This window comes from Artemia franciscana, chromosome 1, assembly GCF_032884065.1.
Source record: "Artemia franciscana chromosome 1, ASM3288406v1, whole genome shotgun sequence".
NCBI classification, from domain to species: domain Eukaryota; kingdom Metazoa; phylum Arthropoda; class Branchiopoda; order Anostraca; family Artemiidae; genus Artemia; species Artemia franciscana.
Window position 1 is genome coordinate 22,154,041 of NC_088863.1, and position 18,958 is coordinate 22,172,998.

Genomic DNA, 18,958 nt, shown 5'->3' on the forward strand with positions numbered 1-18,958 from the left:
GTTTCACCTATTCTTCTTAAATTAACTAAAATTAACGTGATTCCCCAATAAAATGTAGAAAGTGCAAAATGTTTTAGGAACTATGCTTCCTTCATAAAACAGGCCTACAGGTTAACTCAGCCTGTTTCAGACAAACTGGGTTCATTTGAGCGCTGTTCTGAGAATGCTTCTTCATTCGCCTTTCTTAACCCTTCTTTTAGGCCTTTTTTTGCGTCAACCAGCAGGTTTAGCCAATGACGGTTTGGTTTACGTAATGCAAAAGTGGAATGAGCCAAATTACAAATTATAGAAAACGTGGTTGTTTGAGAAGATTCTATTGCTTTTTCTTCTAAGTTTATTGTGTGGTAGGACGTTTCTGAATTTTTCTTTTCTTAAGCAAATGTTTGATAGTTCTTCTAGCCCCCTCAGGGAAGGGGGCCAATCATCTAGTTGACTTTCAGAAGCTGATATTCCTATTTTTGTATCTCCAATATCTAGTGATGATAGCCAGAATGATGCTATGAATACCTTCTCTGAGTCCCCAATCTCCAAAACTGATACAGCCAAATGATGATTTTCAGACAGTGGGCAGAAAACAGAATCATAAAAAGCCTTCAGCAAGTCTTCCTGAAATAGAATCTCAAACTCAGTCCCAGCTATGGAGATAAAGAATAAACACATTATCCTTTTTACTCCAATAGTAAAAGACTAGGTAAAATTCTAGTTAATTGACTTCTTGCTATCTTGGAAAGGGTTTAGGTTAGGAAAATGAAACTTTCAGGGATGAATCTACAGACTAAAGTATGTCCTGGGAAGGTATTTTGAAGCAACTACCCCTACTCCTTCTCCCTCTAGAGGGCCCTGACCTTTGATGACCTGTAAAAATATGTGTGTTATAAAAGTGAAACCTTGCAAAATAGATCTTCTGCTTAATTGAAGTACAACAAAATTGTTTTCAGCTTCATAACTTTGCTCAATTCCATTTTATCCTAAGGTTTTAAAGATATGCAAATACATTTCCTAAATTTTGGAAAAAATCATTGATATGGCTCTAAATTCTACTCAAATAACAGGAATTGCATTTTCAGAACTAAAGGCAGAGAAAAAGCAACTAGCCTAGTAACTGAAAATTAAGGTAAAATGTTGTTTTGTCAAAATTTCAATAAGTATAGACCTGTCATGTAGGCAAACTTCAGGGCCCTCTAGAGGGAGAAGGAGTGGAGGTGGGTACTGTAAAATACCTTCCCGGGACATACTTTAGCCTATACACCCATCCCTGGAAGTTTCATTTTCCTAACCTAAACCCTTTCTGAGATAGAAGTCAATTGACTAGAATTTTACCAAAGACTAATCATTTTCTATCAGAAATATTGCTAACATTAGAATGAATCTTTCAAATCTATTAGATACAGCTTCACTGTGAATATAAACAGAGGTGGCTCACTAACAGTTAAGTTCCTGGACAGAAATGAAGCCTGCAAAGCTCTTGACCTACATAAAATTGGCAATATCTCTGTCACATTAGAATAGTAGAAACCACCTGAGAAATTTGCAAGGAAATTTCCACTTTAGGCAGCTTGTGATGAAACTAAACAATTATCAATTTTTTTTCCCTATAGCTATAATAGAGCTGGCCAAGCTCTCTAAAGTGCCATCAGGTCCAAGATCTAATGAGGCTAAGGAAGTGAATTTAACCCTTCCTCCAAACCCCTGGCACCAGGATCCCAAAAACAACCAAAATAAGGCACTCCTACCCACTACTCCAGCAGTTGGTTAAGGAGCAACCCCACACTGTCAAAGTGAGTCCAGTCCTCCATAATCCTGGAACTAATCCCAAATCTTGGTCTGAAAGAGTGGCAGCTTATCCTATTATGTCTACTCAAGTCAACACTATGCAAGATAGAGTTGGGCCTCATATTACGAATTTAACTAAATATGTTGCATCAGTGGATAAAATTTGTCTAAAGACAAAAAAGTTAGTATAACAAGAGAAATTGCAGAATACTACTTTTCCAATTCTATTTTCAATGAGATAGGAAGAGAATTGTCATCAGTTCTCTTAAAGTATCATGCATGTCACCTATTCAACTTCCCCTGTGTTAGCTAAGCTACAGATCCTACAATAAAATTGTGTTTCTTTAAATTCAAATAAACTTGCTGATCTTATCCAATGTACAAATAATTATAAAACTAGGATGATTTGTCTACAAGAGACTAATCTTCATCAGTTAAAGAAAATCAAAATGCCTGGGTGCAAGTACTACAGGAAAGATGAATCAACTAATAGAAAGGGAGGGGAAGTTGCCATCTTTGTGAAATTTCTTCAGGGATGAAATTGATGTTGTAGATATAATAATTACTCTAGCTAATGGTAATCATCTTGCCATAAAATCACTGTATAACCTATGTGGGAGTAAGGACATCAAAAGTGTCTTAGAATGTGAAGTATTGGGTGATAATGCCTTTATTTTCAGTGATTTTAATGCCCATTGCCCTCTTTGGGAACAATCAGCTTGTAGTAACAAAGCAGGAAGAGATATAGATTACATTTTGTCTAATTTTCTAGACACTTTGATTTTCACTCCATTAAATTCCAGACAAGGTATAACATTTCACCTAACTCTTTCTCAACTATAGATTTGTTTCTGGTTCCTTCTTCATATTATGATCTAGTTCAGATGGTAAAGGTCCTGTCTCTGCAATATGATCATACTGTAATTCTTACATCAATTCAAGATTTATACTGTTCTCCCAAAGTCCCCATACCTACATATATATTTACTGAAAGAAGGCAGATATGTTTACTAATATCTATAAGAATGACTGCTCAGATTCTCTTTCCCCCCAACCTCCTTTTTGCTCTTTGCCTCTTACCTGTTCATATAAAGGCAGCCTGATGAAACTTTTTTTCCAAGATGAATTCAGTGTAGCACTTAAATCTTAATACCAAGTCTTCCCCAGGTCATGATGGTATTTATATGAAGTGGATTCTTGAGTCCCCAATGGCTGTTCATACTGCCATCTTAAGTCTTTATAATCTTATTTGGTCAAGACAAAAGCTCCTAGATGCTTGGAAGATTGCTCAAGTATTTCCAGCTTTAAAACCTTCTTACTCATCTAGTGATCCCAAGTCTTCTTGTCCTATATTGGTTTTACCTGTCTTCAGTAAAGTTCTGGAAAGGCTTGTCATATCAATTTTTAATTATGCTTGATTTTTCACAAGACTTGTAATTTACTGGTGTTTCTGCCATTCCAACAAAAACTATTTGCCAAGAAAAGTGTTTTTGTAAGCTAACAGGGAGCTGTTAGAGAATTTATCAAACAAATCATATTTTGGATATTGATCAAATTATAGTCCTTGAACTAAAAATAATTTCTAGTAGAAATCATAAAGGACCCAAGGCTGAATAAAAATATCCCTTGATTTTAGTCTGCTGGTCAGTATTGAGGCAAACTAAGGATTTTTTGTTTTTTTTGCAAGCTTATTTTGGGTATGTTTTCAAAACCAGAGGCTTAAAACAAGCTTGAATTTAGGATTTACTTAGAATTTAGTTTTGTGTTTTGTTTGCTTGTTTTGTCCCCCTCCTTTTTTTATTTGTCCCTTTAAATTTTTTTAATAGTATGTATTATATAATTCTTTTTTAACTTTACCTTTAAACAACCTTTGAACCTACCTTTACTCTATAAAATTCTTTTAAGTTTTTTCACTTAATCCTGGCCCATATGGTACAGAATTAAAAATATTCTTCTTCTGAGTTATCTACAAGACTTCCTTAGAAATCACTAGAAATATTTTTCTTCTTTTTGAAAAAGTCTGGTTAATTAACCACTTTGAATGGTTGTTACTTATTAGTATTTTTCTTAGAAATGGCAACTCCTCCTCAAAAACTTTCAGAAAGCAAATACTAAAGATCTGGTCAGTTAAAGAAATGATCAAACCAATTTTACTTGGCAGATATGACTGGAATTGAACAATAAAAATCTATTGTTATTAGTCAATTTTAAATTTAAAATCCAAACTATCTTCATTTTTTAAAAGAATATCAAGAAAATGAAGTTTCCCATCCTTTTCTAATTCAACAGTAAACCTTAGATCACCCCCCCCCCAGCCAAATAATTAAGATGCTCTATTTTTTCTTTAATTCCCCCTGCTCATAATTCCATACTGAAATAATATCATCCATATACCAGCCCCAGGAATTGTGTTTAGAACAATATGAATCTAATGCAATTAGGGTTTTTGCAATTATAGGAGAGATAAAAATTAAATTTTTGCATAAATTCCAAATTAAAAACTAAATGAAATAAACCAAAATAAAAACATTTGATTACTCATATGTTGACCTAAAATAGTTTATCCTATAACATAGGATATTTGGATGAAATAAAAAAAAACCTGACATAAAATTGACAAAAAAGCACTATCTTCTTTTGAAGATAGTGCTTGCGAGGTCACATGTCGGGTCGCGTTGGGGGCTTTACGACACGCCTGCTTCTGGTGCGTCGTGGTGTGCGGTTGGTGGTCGCCGGCCGCGAGTATATGGTGTCCCTGACAGGTGATGTGTCTACCGCGGTTGGCCCTACTGAGGTAGGCTCAGCTGAGGTAGGCTTTGCTGACGCAAGTTCCACCGGGGACGATCTGGTGACTGTTGAAGGGGGTGGTAGAGCTGGGGTTTTCTCACTTTTGCTGGTGAAGTTTTTTGTTATCTGCTCACTTTCAATGTGGGGTGTTTGAGGATCATCGGCACTGTGGCTGGCCATGCCAGTAGTGTATGGGTGGTGGTGTGGGGTTGGTTGTCTGGATATGTGAATCCTGTTCCTTCTTAGTCTTGAGCCATCAGTTGTTTTGACAATGTAGGACCGCGGGTTGCTATGGCGTGCGGTTATCTTTCCCTTGGTCCATGTGTCATTCAGTTTTCGTTTGACGAAAACAGAGTCTCCAACCTCAAGTTCGGGAAGGGGCTTCACAGATTTGTCATGATGGGATTTCTGGCGTCTCTGCATGACGTTTTGACTATGGAGGAAATCCGACTTTGGTTTCAGGTGTTGGTACATAGAGGGTAGGGAGGATCTAAGCTGTCAACTCTGTAGAAGCTGTGCAGGTGAGGCAAGGTTGTCTACTGGACTGTTATGGTACTCTAGGAGAGCTATGTATGGGTCGTTACTGCTATCCTTTGATTTTGACAGGATTCTTTTACATGTTTGCACGGATTTCTCGACAAGTCCATTTGCCTTGGGATATATTGGGCTTGAGGTCTTGAGTTCAATTCCCCAAGTTTGAGCAAATTCGTTGAATTTGCGCAAGGAGAGTTGAGTGCCGTTGTCGGATGTCATCTGCTGTGGTATCCCAAAGCGTGCAAAGTGAGTCTTGAGTTTGCCAATGATTGTTGCTGATGTTTGGTTCTGAAGTCGATCGAATTCGAAATAATGGCTGTAGTAGTCAACCGTGATAAGGAATTCGGCTTTTTCCCAGTTGAATAAGTCTATTGCTACATGTTGCCATGGTAGTGATGGTATTTCTGTGTTGATGAGTGGTTCTCTCTGGTTGTTGAGGGCATGGCAGGCACATATTTCGCATTGTCCGACGAAGGATTCGATGTCAGTGTTCATGCCTGGCCAGTATACCAGCATCCTCGCGCGTTGCTTTGTTTTTTCAATGCCAAGATGTGCTGCATGTAGCTGGGTAAGAGTTTCTCGTCTGAGGACCTGGGGTATGATTATTTTCTGGCCTTTGAAAACAATTCCGTCGACTTCTGCCAGCTCACTTCTTATGTTCCAGAATGCTGATGCTTCAACGGGACATGTTTTTCAAATCGATGGCCAACCATGCTGTATGACAGACTGAAGAGTACTGAGTTGTTTATCATGTTTGGTCAGTTGACGGATTTTCCTGAGTTTGCTGTTGCTTACGGGCAGTGTCTTCATTACTGAGTGAACATAAGCTTTGATGTCTCTCTGCATCTGGAAGTCGGTGTTTGGGAGGGATAGTCGCGAGAGCGCGTCAGCTACGGGTATGTCGGAACCTGGGATGTAGATGACTTCCAAGTCATATGGCAGAGTTTGGATCATCATTCTCTGCAGCCGTCTGGGCGCTTGGTGTAGAGGTTTTGACAGGATGGTTTCCAGTGGTCTATGGTCGGTGGTGACTGTTACCTTTCACCGTAGATGTAATGATGGAAATGTTTCAATCTATACACAATTGTGTACATTTCTTTTTTGAGTTGCGAGTAGTTTTGTTCAGTCTTGCTGAGAGCTCTGGATGCGTAGCCACACATGTTTCCATTGGTTGAGATCTCTGTCCCTAGTCCGTGCTTCGATGCGTCGACTTTCAAGTCAACTGTGCGGCTGCTGTGGTCAAAGAAGGCTAGATTGTCAGTGATTGACTGCTTGATGGCACTGAAGCATTCTTCGTGATGTGGTTTCCACTCGAACTCTACTTCTTGTATGAGGTCTCTTAGGGTCTTGTTTCTGGATGAGAGACTGGGGATGTATTGGGATAGGAAGTTGAGCATGCCCAGAAGGGTTTGGAGTTCTTCCTTGGTTGTTGGACTTGGCATTTTTTTTATGGCGTTTAGTTTTTCGGGGTCTGGTTTGATTCCTTCTTTGCTGATGATGTGACCGGAGTATTTTACTTGTTCCATTCCGAATGTGCATTTTTCCTGATTGAATCTCACTCCCTTCTCCCTGGCACGCTTAAGGACTGCACAGAGTCTATTTTCGTGCTCTTCTTGACTTTTTCCGTATACGAGGATGTTGTCAATGAGGATGCGGATGCCTTCCAACCCTTCAAATATCTCGTCCATTTGACGCTGAAATTCATTTTGTGCTGACACAAGACCGAATGGGTATCTTTTCCATCTGTATCTTCCGAAAACGGTGCTAAACGTTGTGTAGAATGATGACCGTTCGGTTAGCGGCAGTATCCAGTATCCCGACCGGACGTCAAGCTTGCTTACGGTTGATATGCCGTGTAAGTCCTCTGTTGCGTCTTCAAACGTGGGGATTGGGTAATGCTGTCGTCAGATTGCTTTGTTTAGATTCACGGGGTCTATACATAGGCGGACGCTCTCGTCCTTCTTTTCGACCATGACCATGGCGTTTACCCATTCAGTTGGCTCACTGACTTTTCCAATTATGTTTAGGGCTTCTAGTCTGTCAAGCTTGTCCTTAAGTTTCTGTTTCATTGCTAAACGTACTTTTCTCGCAGGCTAAACCGTAGGGACAGCGTTTTCTTTTAGGTGGATCTCGCATTTGTTTTCCAGGTTTCCAATTCCTTCAAAAGTGTCCTTGTACTCCTTTACCAATTTGGAGTAAGCACTAGTCGTCCCGCCTTCTTTTTGGATGTTTAATATCAGCTTGATCAGCTCAAGATCTTTGCAGGTTTTTAGACCCACGATTGGATTTGTGTTGGACCTGACAATGTAGAATGCACGTGACTGTCTTTCCATCTTTGTATCGGCAGGTCAGGTGACTGATTCCCGCATAGGGGATAGCTGATCCACAGTAGCTTGTCAGTTTATGGCTGCCTTTTATCAGGCTGGGTTTTATTGGCAATTTATTGTAATACTGGACTGGTAGCACGTTCACCTGTGCTCCTGTGTCGATTTTGAATTTTATACACATTTGCCCCTCAATGGATAATTCGGCAAATGCTTCATCTGCTCTAGTGCTGTTCTGTATTGTGTACATGAACACTTTGTCTATGTCGTCTGCTGTTTCAGATATTGCTTCACTGTCCTCCACAGTATGTACAGCTTTCTTTTCTGCACTTCTGCAAACCTTTGCAAAGTGGTTTGACTTCCTGCATTTTGAGCAAGTCTTCCCCTTCGCTGGGCAAATATGGTTCTGAGAGTATGTTCCCCCGCATAAGTAGCATTCTGGTTTCTTGGACTTGGGGTGTGGCCGACTTTTGGCAATGGAATCGATTTCCTGCTTGATTTCTCTGCCTTTGAAGGTTTTCAGCTGTGCTTGGGTTGTTTCGAATGCTCTACAAAGGGTTACTGTTCGGTTCAGGGATAGGGTGTCTCCTACCGAGAGGAGTTACTCACGTATTTTGGGATTGGCCACTCCACCCACTATTCTGTCTCTTAGATTTTTGTCTGTCTGTGTAACCACATGGTTTTACTAGGATTTTCAAATCGGTAATGTATTTGTCTATGCTCTCCTGCTTTTGATCATGCTTTTGGAAGATATATCGTGAGAAGACTTGATTTTTCTTTGGGGCTGCATATTCTCTGAATTTTGTGAAGTGTGTATCAACGTCTTCTTTTTCAGCCTCAGTTAGGTCAAATGTGCTGAAGATTTCTCTCCCTTGTTTGCCTGCCCAGATGAGAAGATATGCACATTGCTGTTTTGCTGTCTTTCCGGCAAGTGGTCCAATGAACATTAACTTAGCATGGTTTTCAAATTTTGTCCATTCGGATTCTAGATTATCCAAGCTCCAGTTGATTCTAGGCGTTTCTGCATCCATCCCACTTCTGACACCATGTAGTATTTGCGTCGGATTGCTTGAAGTCTATTTATTCAAAACCCAAGCACCTATAAAAAATAACAGCAATAAGCTGGCCGGTAAATAAACAATGCGCACACTAAGCAATTTGTAAGCAAGCATTACTGCAGAGGGCACCAGAAAAATCTTAGGAGCCCAGGGTCCCCCTGGATCTGCCAGTGTTCAAATTGTGTTGGATTTTCTACATTGACTAATATATACAAATTAAGAGTGATATAAAACATCTAAGCAACAAATGGTGAGACTTGTTTTCCTACATGTAGATTGAGTTTGAGCATCCCTTACCAGCTATTGACCTGTTTTGGGCTTTGATTTAAGCTTGAAACAAGGTAAAAGCTGGGCAACTAGTAGGCTTGAAGCAAGCTTTTTTGAGGCTTTATGCTCGATTTTAGATTGTTTTGGCAAACTTGTTATGCCTTTTACAGCAAGCTTGATCCAAGGGAATTTGCTAGTTGAGAAGGCACATTGAGTGGCATAATTTAGCCAGTAAATTAATTCCAAACCAAAAATTTACCATTGCTCAACAGCTTACAAGTAGAACTAACATCAACTGTTAATCATACAGCTAACAATCTATATAGTTAGTTGTCCGTTTTTCAATATAAAGTTGAACTGTTGAGGCTTCACTTGCCCCTAAATTTTATGCACAAGATATAAAAGAGCTGATAAAAATAAACATGTCAATTATGACTTTCATTGATAACATGCCACTGATAAAAGGAAACAACTCAATTAGAAAACTGTTGGAAAGAAATATGAACAGGAATGTAGAAAATATATTTTTTAATCAGTGTATTGGGATATACAGATTTAAAAATTTAAAAAAAAAATTTGTGCAAGATTCCCATCCAAAACTGACTGCAATAACAACAAGATGTTTATTCTATCCCTGTTATAGAAACTCAACAAAAGGGTTGGCTGAATTTTTTGGTTTAGTGAAATTCTTTGGTTGAAATTCTTTTTTGTATTTATTTGCCATTAACAGTTGGTTCATAATGCAAAATTGAAAAAAAAACACTAACATTCATATATAGCCCAGGGCTACATCCAGGCATCAAGAGGTAGATGCTAGAACTGAATTTTGTAGTAGAACTGAATTTTGTTTCAGTTCTACCTAGTTGAGGAGTGTAATCTCACACCAAGATTATCAAATTCTGTTAGCTTTCTTTCTTTCTTTTTCTTTTTTTTCTGTGTAACGAAAACCTGCATTATGGAAGGAATAGATTAAATTAAGAAGTTTCCACTTCAATTTTGGATGAAATTATATATTTGCTTTTTACACAATAAAATACAAAGTGAAGTAACTTCATTCATTTATTAGATCATAATACAATAAGCCCAATGGCTTGTTGCATGAAACAGCACCCTGACATAATTTTGCAACACTGCTTTTTAAATTACTTTTTTAAAAACCAATTTATGCTAGAGCTTTCAAGTAGTAAATATATATATATATATATATATATATATATATATATATATATATATATATATATATATATATATATATATATGTATATATCAACAAAGGATGTTTTAAAAGCCCTAAACCTACATTAACAAAGCATCTCCCCTGGTAAATTATTCTAATTATTCCATTTCTTGGATGGAAGTTGAACATAACTGAAGAACTTTTTAATTTTTGGGGAGTACAGTTTGAGGACGATTAGCCCGTCTGTGGCTAGGTAACCTGTAAATATTAAGAAACATTGGTAATTAATATTGTCAGTGGTATTCATAATACTAAATAAATTAATTGAACAATATGCTTAGATTAGAATAAAAGAGATGGCAATTTAAGGCATTGGAACCTTTGATTATTCAGAGAGTGCTTTGGATAAGAAACTTCTCTGTTGCTTGGCTACAGGTTTTTCAGTGAATGTGTTTGGTCATGCTTGTTAAGGCAATGCCAAAACAATAAATTTTGTTGCACTGATGGTTGATTTATAAAATGACATCATATAGCAAACATTTGAACTATCAAAATGTTCACTTTAGCCCAAGAAAATAGAAAATGCTTTCTTTTTAATTGCTGAAATATTGGGTCTAAACTTGAGCTTAATAAACCCTGAGATCTCAAAAAAACTTATACCAGAGAAGCATGTAATGTTAGAGCAGATTTGGGGGAATGATGCAAAGCATTATTCTTCAATGTGTTGACAAATAAACGTATAACGATGTTATGTCAAAGTAATTGTGTTACAGGATAGCACTTCTTTGATGTTTTTTTTTTTTTTTTTTGTTTTTTTTTTCTTTGGTCCAAATTTGAGCTTATTGCAAGAAGTTGGTAAGTGTATAACTTCTGAAGTTTTTATAGAAATTCTTACCATCATGCTGGATTGATAAATATAACATTACATTTTAGAAATTTGTATAAATCTCACCTGGAGCCAAGCAAGATGGTTTTGTGCTACAGAGTGTGAACTGAAATGGAGTTTTACCGTTAATATCAAAGTATATCAGTTATGTCAAAGTTATTGCGTTACAGGATAGTACTTTTTTTTGTCCAAATTTGAGCTTATTGCAAGAAGTTGGTAAGTGTATAACTTCTGAAGTTTTTATAGACACATCCTTATAGAAATAACTACCCTTATACCTTATAGTTTACCTTATAGAAATAACAATAACATGGTAATGAGCCCGTGACATGTAAATGGTATAATGTATGCCTCACCAACTTCATATAGTTTTGTATTTTTCAAGAAATTGGAGCTTAATCTTTGTTCTTATTGTTGAAATTAGGAAGTAGGGCCCTTGCAAGAAAATTAACTTTTGAACATAGTCAGGCACAATTTCTTTATTAAAGTTTATTGTAAATCCCTAAAGATCTCATAAAAGTATGTGATATCAATTTTTTGTACAAAAATCTATGAAATGTACAATTTCAATGAACTGACAAAATAATTGTTGTGAAATATGTAAAACAACTATTTAGTTATTAAATCTACTCAAAAACAAGGGCAGACCTAATATGGTGGAAAAAAAAACAAAGTAAGTTCCAATTTGGTGCAAAAACGTCCTGGAGGCACTAAGTAGGCCAAATAGTTCTTCCATCACCCTATACCCTCTCTTTCTGTCAACTTTTAACAGGCAAGTAGGTATGTTGCAACTTATGAGGGATTGCTGAAGGGAATTCCCTTTCCCTCAGATAGGCCTAAAGTGCCATGTTAGAAAAATAAAAATTGCAGCCTAAAAATTTACTTGTTGTGTTTTATTTCCTGTTCTTTCCTTTCCTGGAGACAGATGTTCCATATTTCCCAAAAGTTTATATTCTCCTATAAAAATTTGTAATGATTTTTAACAGCTCAGGGCAAAATATTAATTGCAAATGTAAATCTTGTATTTAGTGATAACCAAGCATTACATTCTTAATGCCATCAAAATAATATTGTCACAAAATAAAAAAAAAATAAATAAATTCATTATTGTGGATTGGTTTTTAGATTCCTTTCATTTTAGATGCAAGATGATTCCTTATAAGCACAAGGCCAAGAAAACTTTTCATCCACAGCAAGCTAGAAAGACATTTGGAACATGTAAAGCTGTAGCAAAAACAGGTGCTTCAATATCTCACCTTCAGCAAGCTCTTAGTGGAAATTCAAGCCAACACCTACTAGATACTGAAAAAAACGGAAATACAAGTGATAGTCATTCAGATGTCTACACAAATGAAACAGTAGAATCTGACCCATTCTTTCCTGATGGTAGGCTACTTGTTTTTTGTTGTTTTTTTTCCACCTATGTTGCTTTCCTAAGACTATTACCTATTTGATGTTGACTTCCTCTAAACTTCAAATGGGTCTAAAAAGAATATTTTTTAATATTAATTTTGCATTCCAGCTCGTTTGGAATACTTTAACCTTGTAAACTATAGAGACAGTTACAAAAGAATAGATCAGATTCAATGAAGAAAACAAGTGATTAAGCTTTTAATATTAGACATGGCTAATGCAATAGGATTCACTTGCAAAAAGTTATGTGTCTCCAATGCATTACCCCTTCCCACCCAAGGTCACCAGCTGACAAAAGCTCATTGGATTATAAACTTGGAAATCTAGTTTTCTTTTTGAGGCTGGAAGCAGATTTAATGCAGCCTAATGACCCATGTGTCTCTACAGCCCTACACATGAGTGGACCAAAATTAAAGAACCAATTTCAATCATCTTATCCAAAAGGTACAAACTATACGCCACCAGGCAATCCGGCTGTAATAGTTCCAAGTTATATAAATGCTACCTTTGTGATAGACATACTTTATTAGAAAGGTTTACTTGTTGAATAAATTCATATATGTATCCATCTCTTGTTTGGAGAATGGTCCTTAATGACTGAATATCATTGTGACCAAAGTACAACAATCCTAAATCAAAAGGGACCAGACGTATGCTACACAAATGGTGATTGATTTCCGCCAAAGCTAACATTTAAAAGTTTCTGAGCTTTGAAATAACAAATCATAGGTTACAGTTTTAGCTGTAGCGTAAATGAATGGAGGGGTTGGCAATTGCTCCCTTTGTATTTTTTACATCCCCCTACAAATTTTGGAAAATGCCTTTTTTAGTGTTTTCATTTAAAAATACATTCTTTTACATTTTTATTGGGAAAAAGATCGAAAAAACTATAAACCCCTCCCTTAATTTTTAAAAGTCAATTTCACCCCCCCCCCCCCCCCAACCCTCAACTCACCAGTATTTTGTGGAATTGACATCCCTATATTTTGATATAGAAGAAATCCAAGGTAGAAATGGATAGAATAATGAAAATGAAAAAGTCTTTTTCATGGTCCCTTAAAAAACTCTAGATAAACTGAAAAAGAAACACCTCGCTAATTTGAATTTGCAACAAGGGTATCTTGTTGAGCAGTGCTCTATAAAAATATATAAATTCTGCTTGATAGCATTGACAGAAGTGAAATTTGAAAAATAACAGTTTTGACCTCTACAATTATGATTGGTAAGGCCTGGAAAAATAACAGTTCTACCACCCTACATAACTGCTTAAAAAAGTGGGTTTGCTAAGGAAATAGAGATCCTCCCCCCACGGTTATCATAGTCACAAAATTTAATAGGATTCGTCCCCCTAGACACAAAAGGTTTGCTTCGACCAAACTGTGATGAGTTTATCTTTGAGGATTTTGTTCATATGGATGATGAAATTGCCGGCCCCGGATGCTTTAATTGATGCCAAGTTCTTGACTTTTGGGGATGACGAAAGGAAGGATAAAAAAGAATAAACACTCATTCCAGTCATATTAACAAGGCAAGATTATCCATCTACACCTTACGTTCCTGTTCTCTCAGAACAAAAACAACTAATAATTTCGTTGCAACTCTCATCACCATTGAAAATGAATTGGGTAATGTAAGATCGAAGTCGATTCATTAAAAAAAATTATAGACTACTTTGCAAAATATTTTTTAAAGTTTAATAAAAAGAATAAAAAGTTTAATAAAATGTGTATGTATGCACACATACGTGTTTCACAGTTGAATGTCCAAAATATCTTCGTTTTTTTCTCCTTGGATTTAGTCAGCATTACAAGTCAACTTTTTCAGTTTTATTCAAGGTTTGATGGTGACAGTTTACGTTAGTTTTTTAATCCAAACCACTGGTGAATATTTCACAAATAGATTTTATTACACTTCGGAGGCTAAATTGTAGGATAGAACTCCCACGTCAAAACACGGAATCTACATGCTTTGCAAGCTCCGCTGGATTTTCACTACAGCTGCTTCTCAAGAATTTTTGAACTTGTTGATTCAAATATTAGGCTACTACTGCATTATAAAAGTCCAAAATAAAATAACAGTAAGTAAATAATTCACAAATATGGCTTGGTTTTGATAAAGTAGACTCGTAGTCTCTTATGCAGTAATTCCCAAACTATGAAAACTTTACACTGGCATGCAAGCATATAATGCTGTTTCCTGTCCATTTATTTGTTTTTTGGTTTTTTTTTCACTGGGCTATTTAATTTTTTTTAAACATTCTTGCATTTTTAATTTTGGGACGGAGACTTGATGGTGGCAAATGTTTCCAAGCATACCTTTTTTAGAGGAAATAAATTAAAAACCTAATGTACTCATGTTTGTTTGAAATCAGAGATGCGTTTTTATGGCACTTGGTATTAACCAAGTGACATATATCAGTCGCCAATTCTGTCGGTCTGTCGGTCTGTCTGTCGGTCTGTTTGTCGGTCCCGGTTTTGCTACTTTAGGCACTTCCAGGTAAGCTAGGACGATGAAATTTGGCAAGCGTGTCAGGGACCGGACCAGATTAAATTAGAAATAGTCGTTTTCCCGATTTGACCATCTGGGGGGGAGTGGGGGCCCGGTTAATTTGCAAAAAATAGAAAAAATGAAGTATTTTTAACTTATCAGCGGGTGATTGGATCTTAATGAAATTTGATGTTTGAAATGATATTGTGTCTCAGAGCTCTTATGCTAAATCCCGACCGGATCTGATGACATTGGGGGGAGTTCGAGGGGGAAAACCTAAAGTCCCGGTTTTGCCACTTTAGGCACTTCCAGCTAAGCTAGGATGATGAAATATGGCGAGCGTATCAGGGACTGGACCAGATTAAATTAGAAATAGTCGTTTTCCCGATTTGACCATCTGGGGGGGGGGGGGAGTAGGGGGCGGTTAATTCGGAAAAAATAGAAAAAATGAAGTATTTTTAACTTATGAGCGGGTGATTTGATCTTAATGAAATTTGATGTTTGGAATGATATTGTGTCTCAGAGCTCTTATTTTAAATCCCGACTGGGTCTGATGACATTGGGGGGGGGGGGGTTGGAGGGGGGAAACCTAAAATCTTGGAAAACACTTAGAGTAGAGGGATCGGGATGAAACTTGATGGGGAAAATAAGCACAAGTCCCAGATACATGATTGACATAATCGGAACTGATTTTCTCTCTTTGGGGTAGTTGGGGGGGGGGTAATTCTTAAAAATTAGAAAAATGAGGTATTTTCAACTTACGAACGGGTGATCGGATCTCAATGAAATTTGATGTTTAGAAGGATATCGTGTCTTAGAGCTCTTATTTTAAATCCCGACCGGATCTGGTGATGGGGGCGAGGAGTTGGGAGGGGGAAACCTAAAACTTGGAAAACACTTAGAGTGGAGGGATCGGGATGAAACATGGTGGGAAAAATAAACACAAGTCCTAGATAGATGATTGACATAAACGGAACGGATCCGCTCTCTTTTGGGTAGTTGGGGGGGGGGGGGTATTTCTGAAAAAAATAAAAAAAAATGAGGTATTTTTAACTTACGAACGGGTGATCGGATCTCAATGAAATTTGATATTTAGAAGGATATCGTGGCTCAGAGCTCTTATTTTAAACCCGACCGGATCTGGTGACATTGGGGGGGGGAGTTGGGAGGGAGAAACCTAAAAATTGGAAAACACTTAGAGTGGAGGGATCGGGATGAAACTTGGTGGAAAAAAAACACGAGTCCTAGATACATGATTGACATAACCAGAACGGATCCGCTCTCTTTGGGGTATTGGGGGGGGGGGTAATTCTGAATAATTAGAAAAAATGAGGTATTTTAACTTACGAACGGGTGATTGGATCTCCATGAAATTTGATTTTTAGAAGGATATCGTGTCTCAAAGCTCTTATTTTAAATCCTGATCGGATCTGGTGACATTGGGGGAAGTTTGGGGTGGGGAGACCTAAAATGATGGGAAACGCTTAGATTGGAGGGATTGGGATGAAACTTGGTTGGAAAAATAAGCAGAAGTCTTGCATACGTGATTTACATAATTAGAACGGATCCGCTCAATTGCGGGGGGGGGGGGGGGTAATTCTGAAAAATAAGAAAAATGACGTATTTTTAACTTACGAAGGAGTGATCGGATCTTCATGAAACTTCATATTTAGAAGGACCTCGTAACTCCGATATCTTATTTTAAATCTCAACCGGATCAAGCGTAATTGGGGGGGGGGGGAGTTGGGGGGACCGGAAATCTTAGAAAATACTTAAAGCGGTGAGATCAGGATGAAACTGGATGGGAAGAATAGAAACCTGTCTAAGATACGTGACTGACATAACTGGACCGGATCTGCCCTCTTTGGTGGAATTGGAAGGGGGGGGGGTAATTTTGAAAATTGAGGTATTTGTAACTTACGAAAGGGTGACCAGATCTTAATGAAATTTGATATTTAGAAGGATCTTGTGCTTTAAAGTTCTAACCTCAAATTCCGACCAGATCCTGTGACATTCGGGGGAGTTGGAGGGGGGAACCGGAATTCTTAGAAAACATGAAAATTGGATTATTTATATCTTACGAATAGATGATCGGATCGTAATGAAATTTGATTTTTAGAAGGAATTCATGTCTCAGAGCTCTTATTTTAAATCCCGACCAGATCTTTTGACATTGTGGGGATTTGGAGGGGGAAATCTTGGAAAAACACTTGGAGTGTAGGAATGGGGATGAAGCTTGGTGGATACAATAAACAAATGTCCTTGATACGTGATTGACAGAATCGTACTGGATTCGCTCTCTTTGGGGGAGTTGGGGGGAGGGGTTCAGTGATTCGGCGAGTTCGGTGCTTCTGGACGTGCTAGGGCGATGAAAATTGGTATGCGTGTCAGGGAGCTGCACAATTTGACTTGTTAAAGTCGTTTTCCCAGATTCGACCATCTGGGGGGCAAAAGGGAGTGGAAAAATTAGAAAAAATTAGGTATTTATAACTTACGAGTGGGTGATCGGATCTTAATGAATTTCGATATTTAGAAGGACTTTGTGACTCAGAGCTCTTATTTTAAATCTTGACCGGAATTAAGCCTCTTATTTTCCTTTTTAAATCAATCTATTGATTCATAGAATTTTGTTAGAGCTCATACCATATGATCTCTTGGCTCTTAGCTCTTCTCGCCTCGTCACAAGTGCCATATGAGCTCTTAGCTCTTGTTGAAAATGGAGTTAGAATCAGGAAAATTTTCAGCTTAGTGATTTCACTAGCAAATGATGAAGCTGTATTTTTTCTTTAGGGGGGGGGGGTTGTAGAGGGAGGAAACTATTATGAATTGGATTCTTAACGGTTTTTGTAAACTTAGTAGCTGTTATTTGGCTGTCTATTTTCAGTTGTCATTGCTAATCCTTATACTTCTTCATTTGGGGAAATCTAACTATGCCTTTGGATGTGTGTTAAACCTACCTCTGTGTGCTGAAGTAGTAGCAACATGAGCCCTGTTCCTTTTTCTATCATATATGCCTTTATTGTTTTTTTCGAGCGTTTTTGGTCAGCTTGAACTGTAATTGGCCTTCTTTGACGCTAGGGGGAGGGGGCCGATTTGTAGGACTTCAACAATTTTTTAATGACTGATAGATCCGCCATGACCATAAGTAAATTTAATGGGTGTTTTGTTATCTTCAGTGATGACTGTGGATAATGGTGCAGACTGCCGTCTTGACCTACATTTATGAATGTTCTGTGAATGTTAGGAGAAGACTGCTGTTGTTGTTCACATTCATCACATACTTAAAAATACAACTCTATGACAGACTAAATTTCTTCTTGTAGTTTAAATGTGTAAATTTCTACCTTGGATTTTGTCTATTTGGGCTGGTAGCTGCATGTAAAATTCAGTTGAGGTACTACTATCTCCGTCAGTCAGTTCTACAGGAGCGTATACAACTATGACTGATACCTTGCACTTTTTGGTTATAAATTAAGCAACTAGAATCCTATTATTAATATCGTTCCAACTAAAAAAAGACTTGGAAGCTTTCTTATTCGTCATCCTAGCCCTGCCTCCTTCCTATTTGTCGTACTCCCTTTCTTTGAACTCTGGCCTTAATTTATACTTACCTTGTGTGTTTTTAGACTGCCACCAAGTGATCACTTTAGATGATGATGATGAGGTTAGCTACGGTCAAACTGTAGATTTTGAGAGATTCCCTGTACGCGCAGCAAAAAAAAAGGTCATCAATTATATATGGAACTCAGACGAATCTGACACAGAAGATGAAGATCTTGATGGTAATTGTTTTGGTTTAGAAATTTCGAAAAAAATGTTGTTTTTTTATTCTCTGCAATCATCCATTTATTGTATTTCCTGTTATTTGAGGTTTGGATTATTATTTAATTCGTTTAATGGCACCAGATTTTAACACCGCTCATTATATCTAATTCAAAACTTTTAAATTGAACGCATTGTTTAAAACTTTGTTTTGTGGTCGTTTTTTAATTGATATAATTTCATTACAAGGTTATTTGAACAAAAATCTAAAGTCAAACCATAGATTTTGAGGGATTCCGTGTATGCGCAGCAAAAAAAGGCCATTAATTATATCTGGAACTCAGATGAATCTGAGACAGAAGATGAGGATCTTGATGGTAATTGTTTTAATTGAGAAATTTCGAAAAAGATTTTTTTTTTTTTTTTTTATTCTCTGCAATGATCCATTTATTGTATTTCCTGTTGGTTTTATGTTCGGCTTATTATTTAA

The 18,958-nt window shown here is 37.2% G+C and overlaps 1 protein-coding gene across 2 annotated transcripts in view; it reads left to right on the forward strand.

Annotated features, from left to right (window-relative positions):
- Positions 1-247: 247 nt before the first annotated feature.
- Positions 248-18,958, forward strand: part of LOC136026956 (uncharacterized) — a 37,730-nt gene continuing 19,019 nt past the window's right edge. Inside the window, exons 1-3 of one of the 2 annotated variants that reach the window (XM_065703818.1) lie at positions 248-344; positions 11,948-12,192; positions 18,333-18,488. In XM_065703818.1, the coding sequence (XP_065559890.1) occupies positions 11,955-12,192; positions 18,333-18,488 (394 nt within the window). In that variant the 5' untranslated portion in view covers positions 248-344; positions 11,948-11,954. Of the gene's footprint in view, positions 345-8,703; positions 8,727-11,947; positions 12,193-18,332; positions 18,489-18,958 lie in introns of those variants that run through there. The other variant, XM_065703828.1, reaches the window with a different exon arrangement.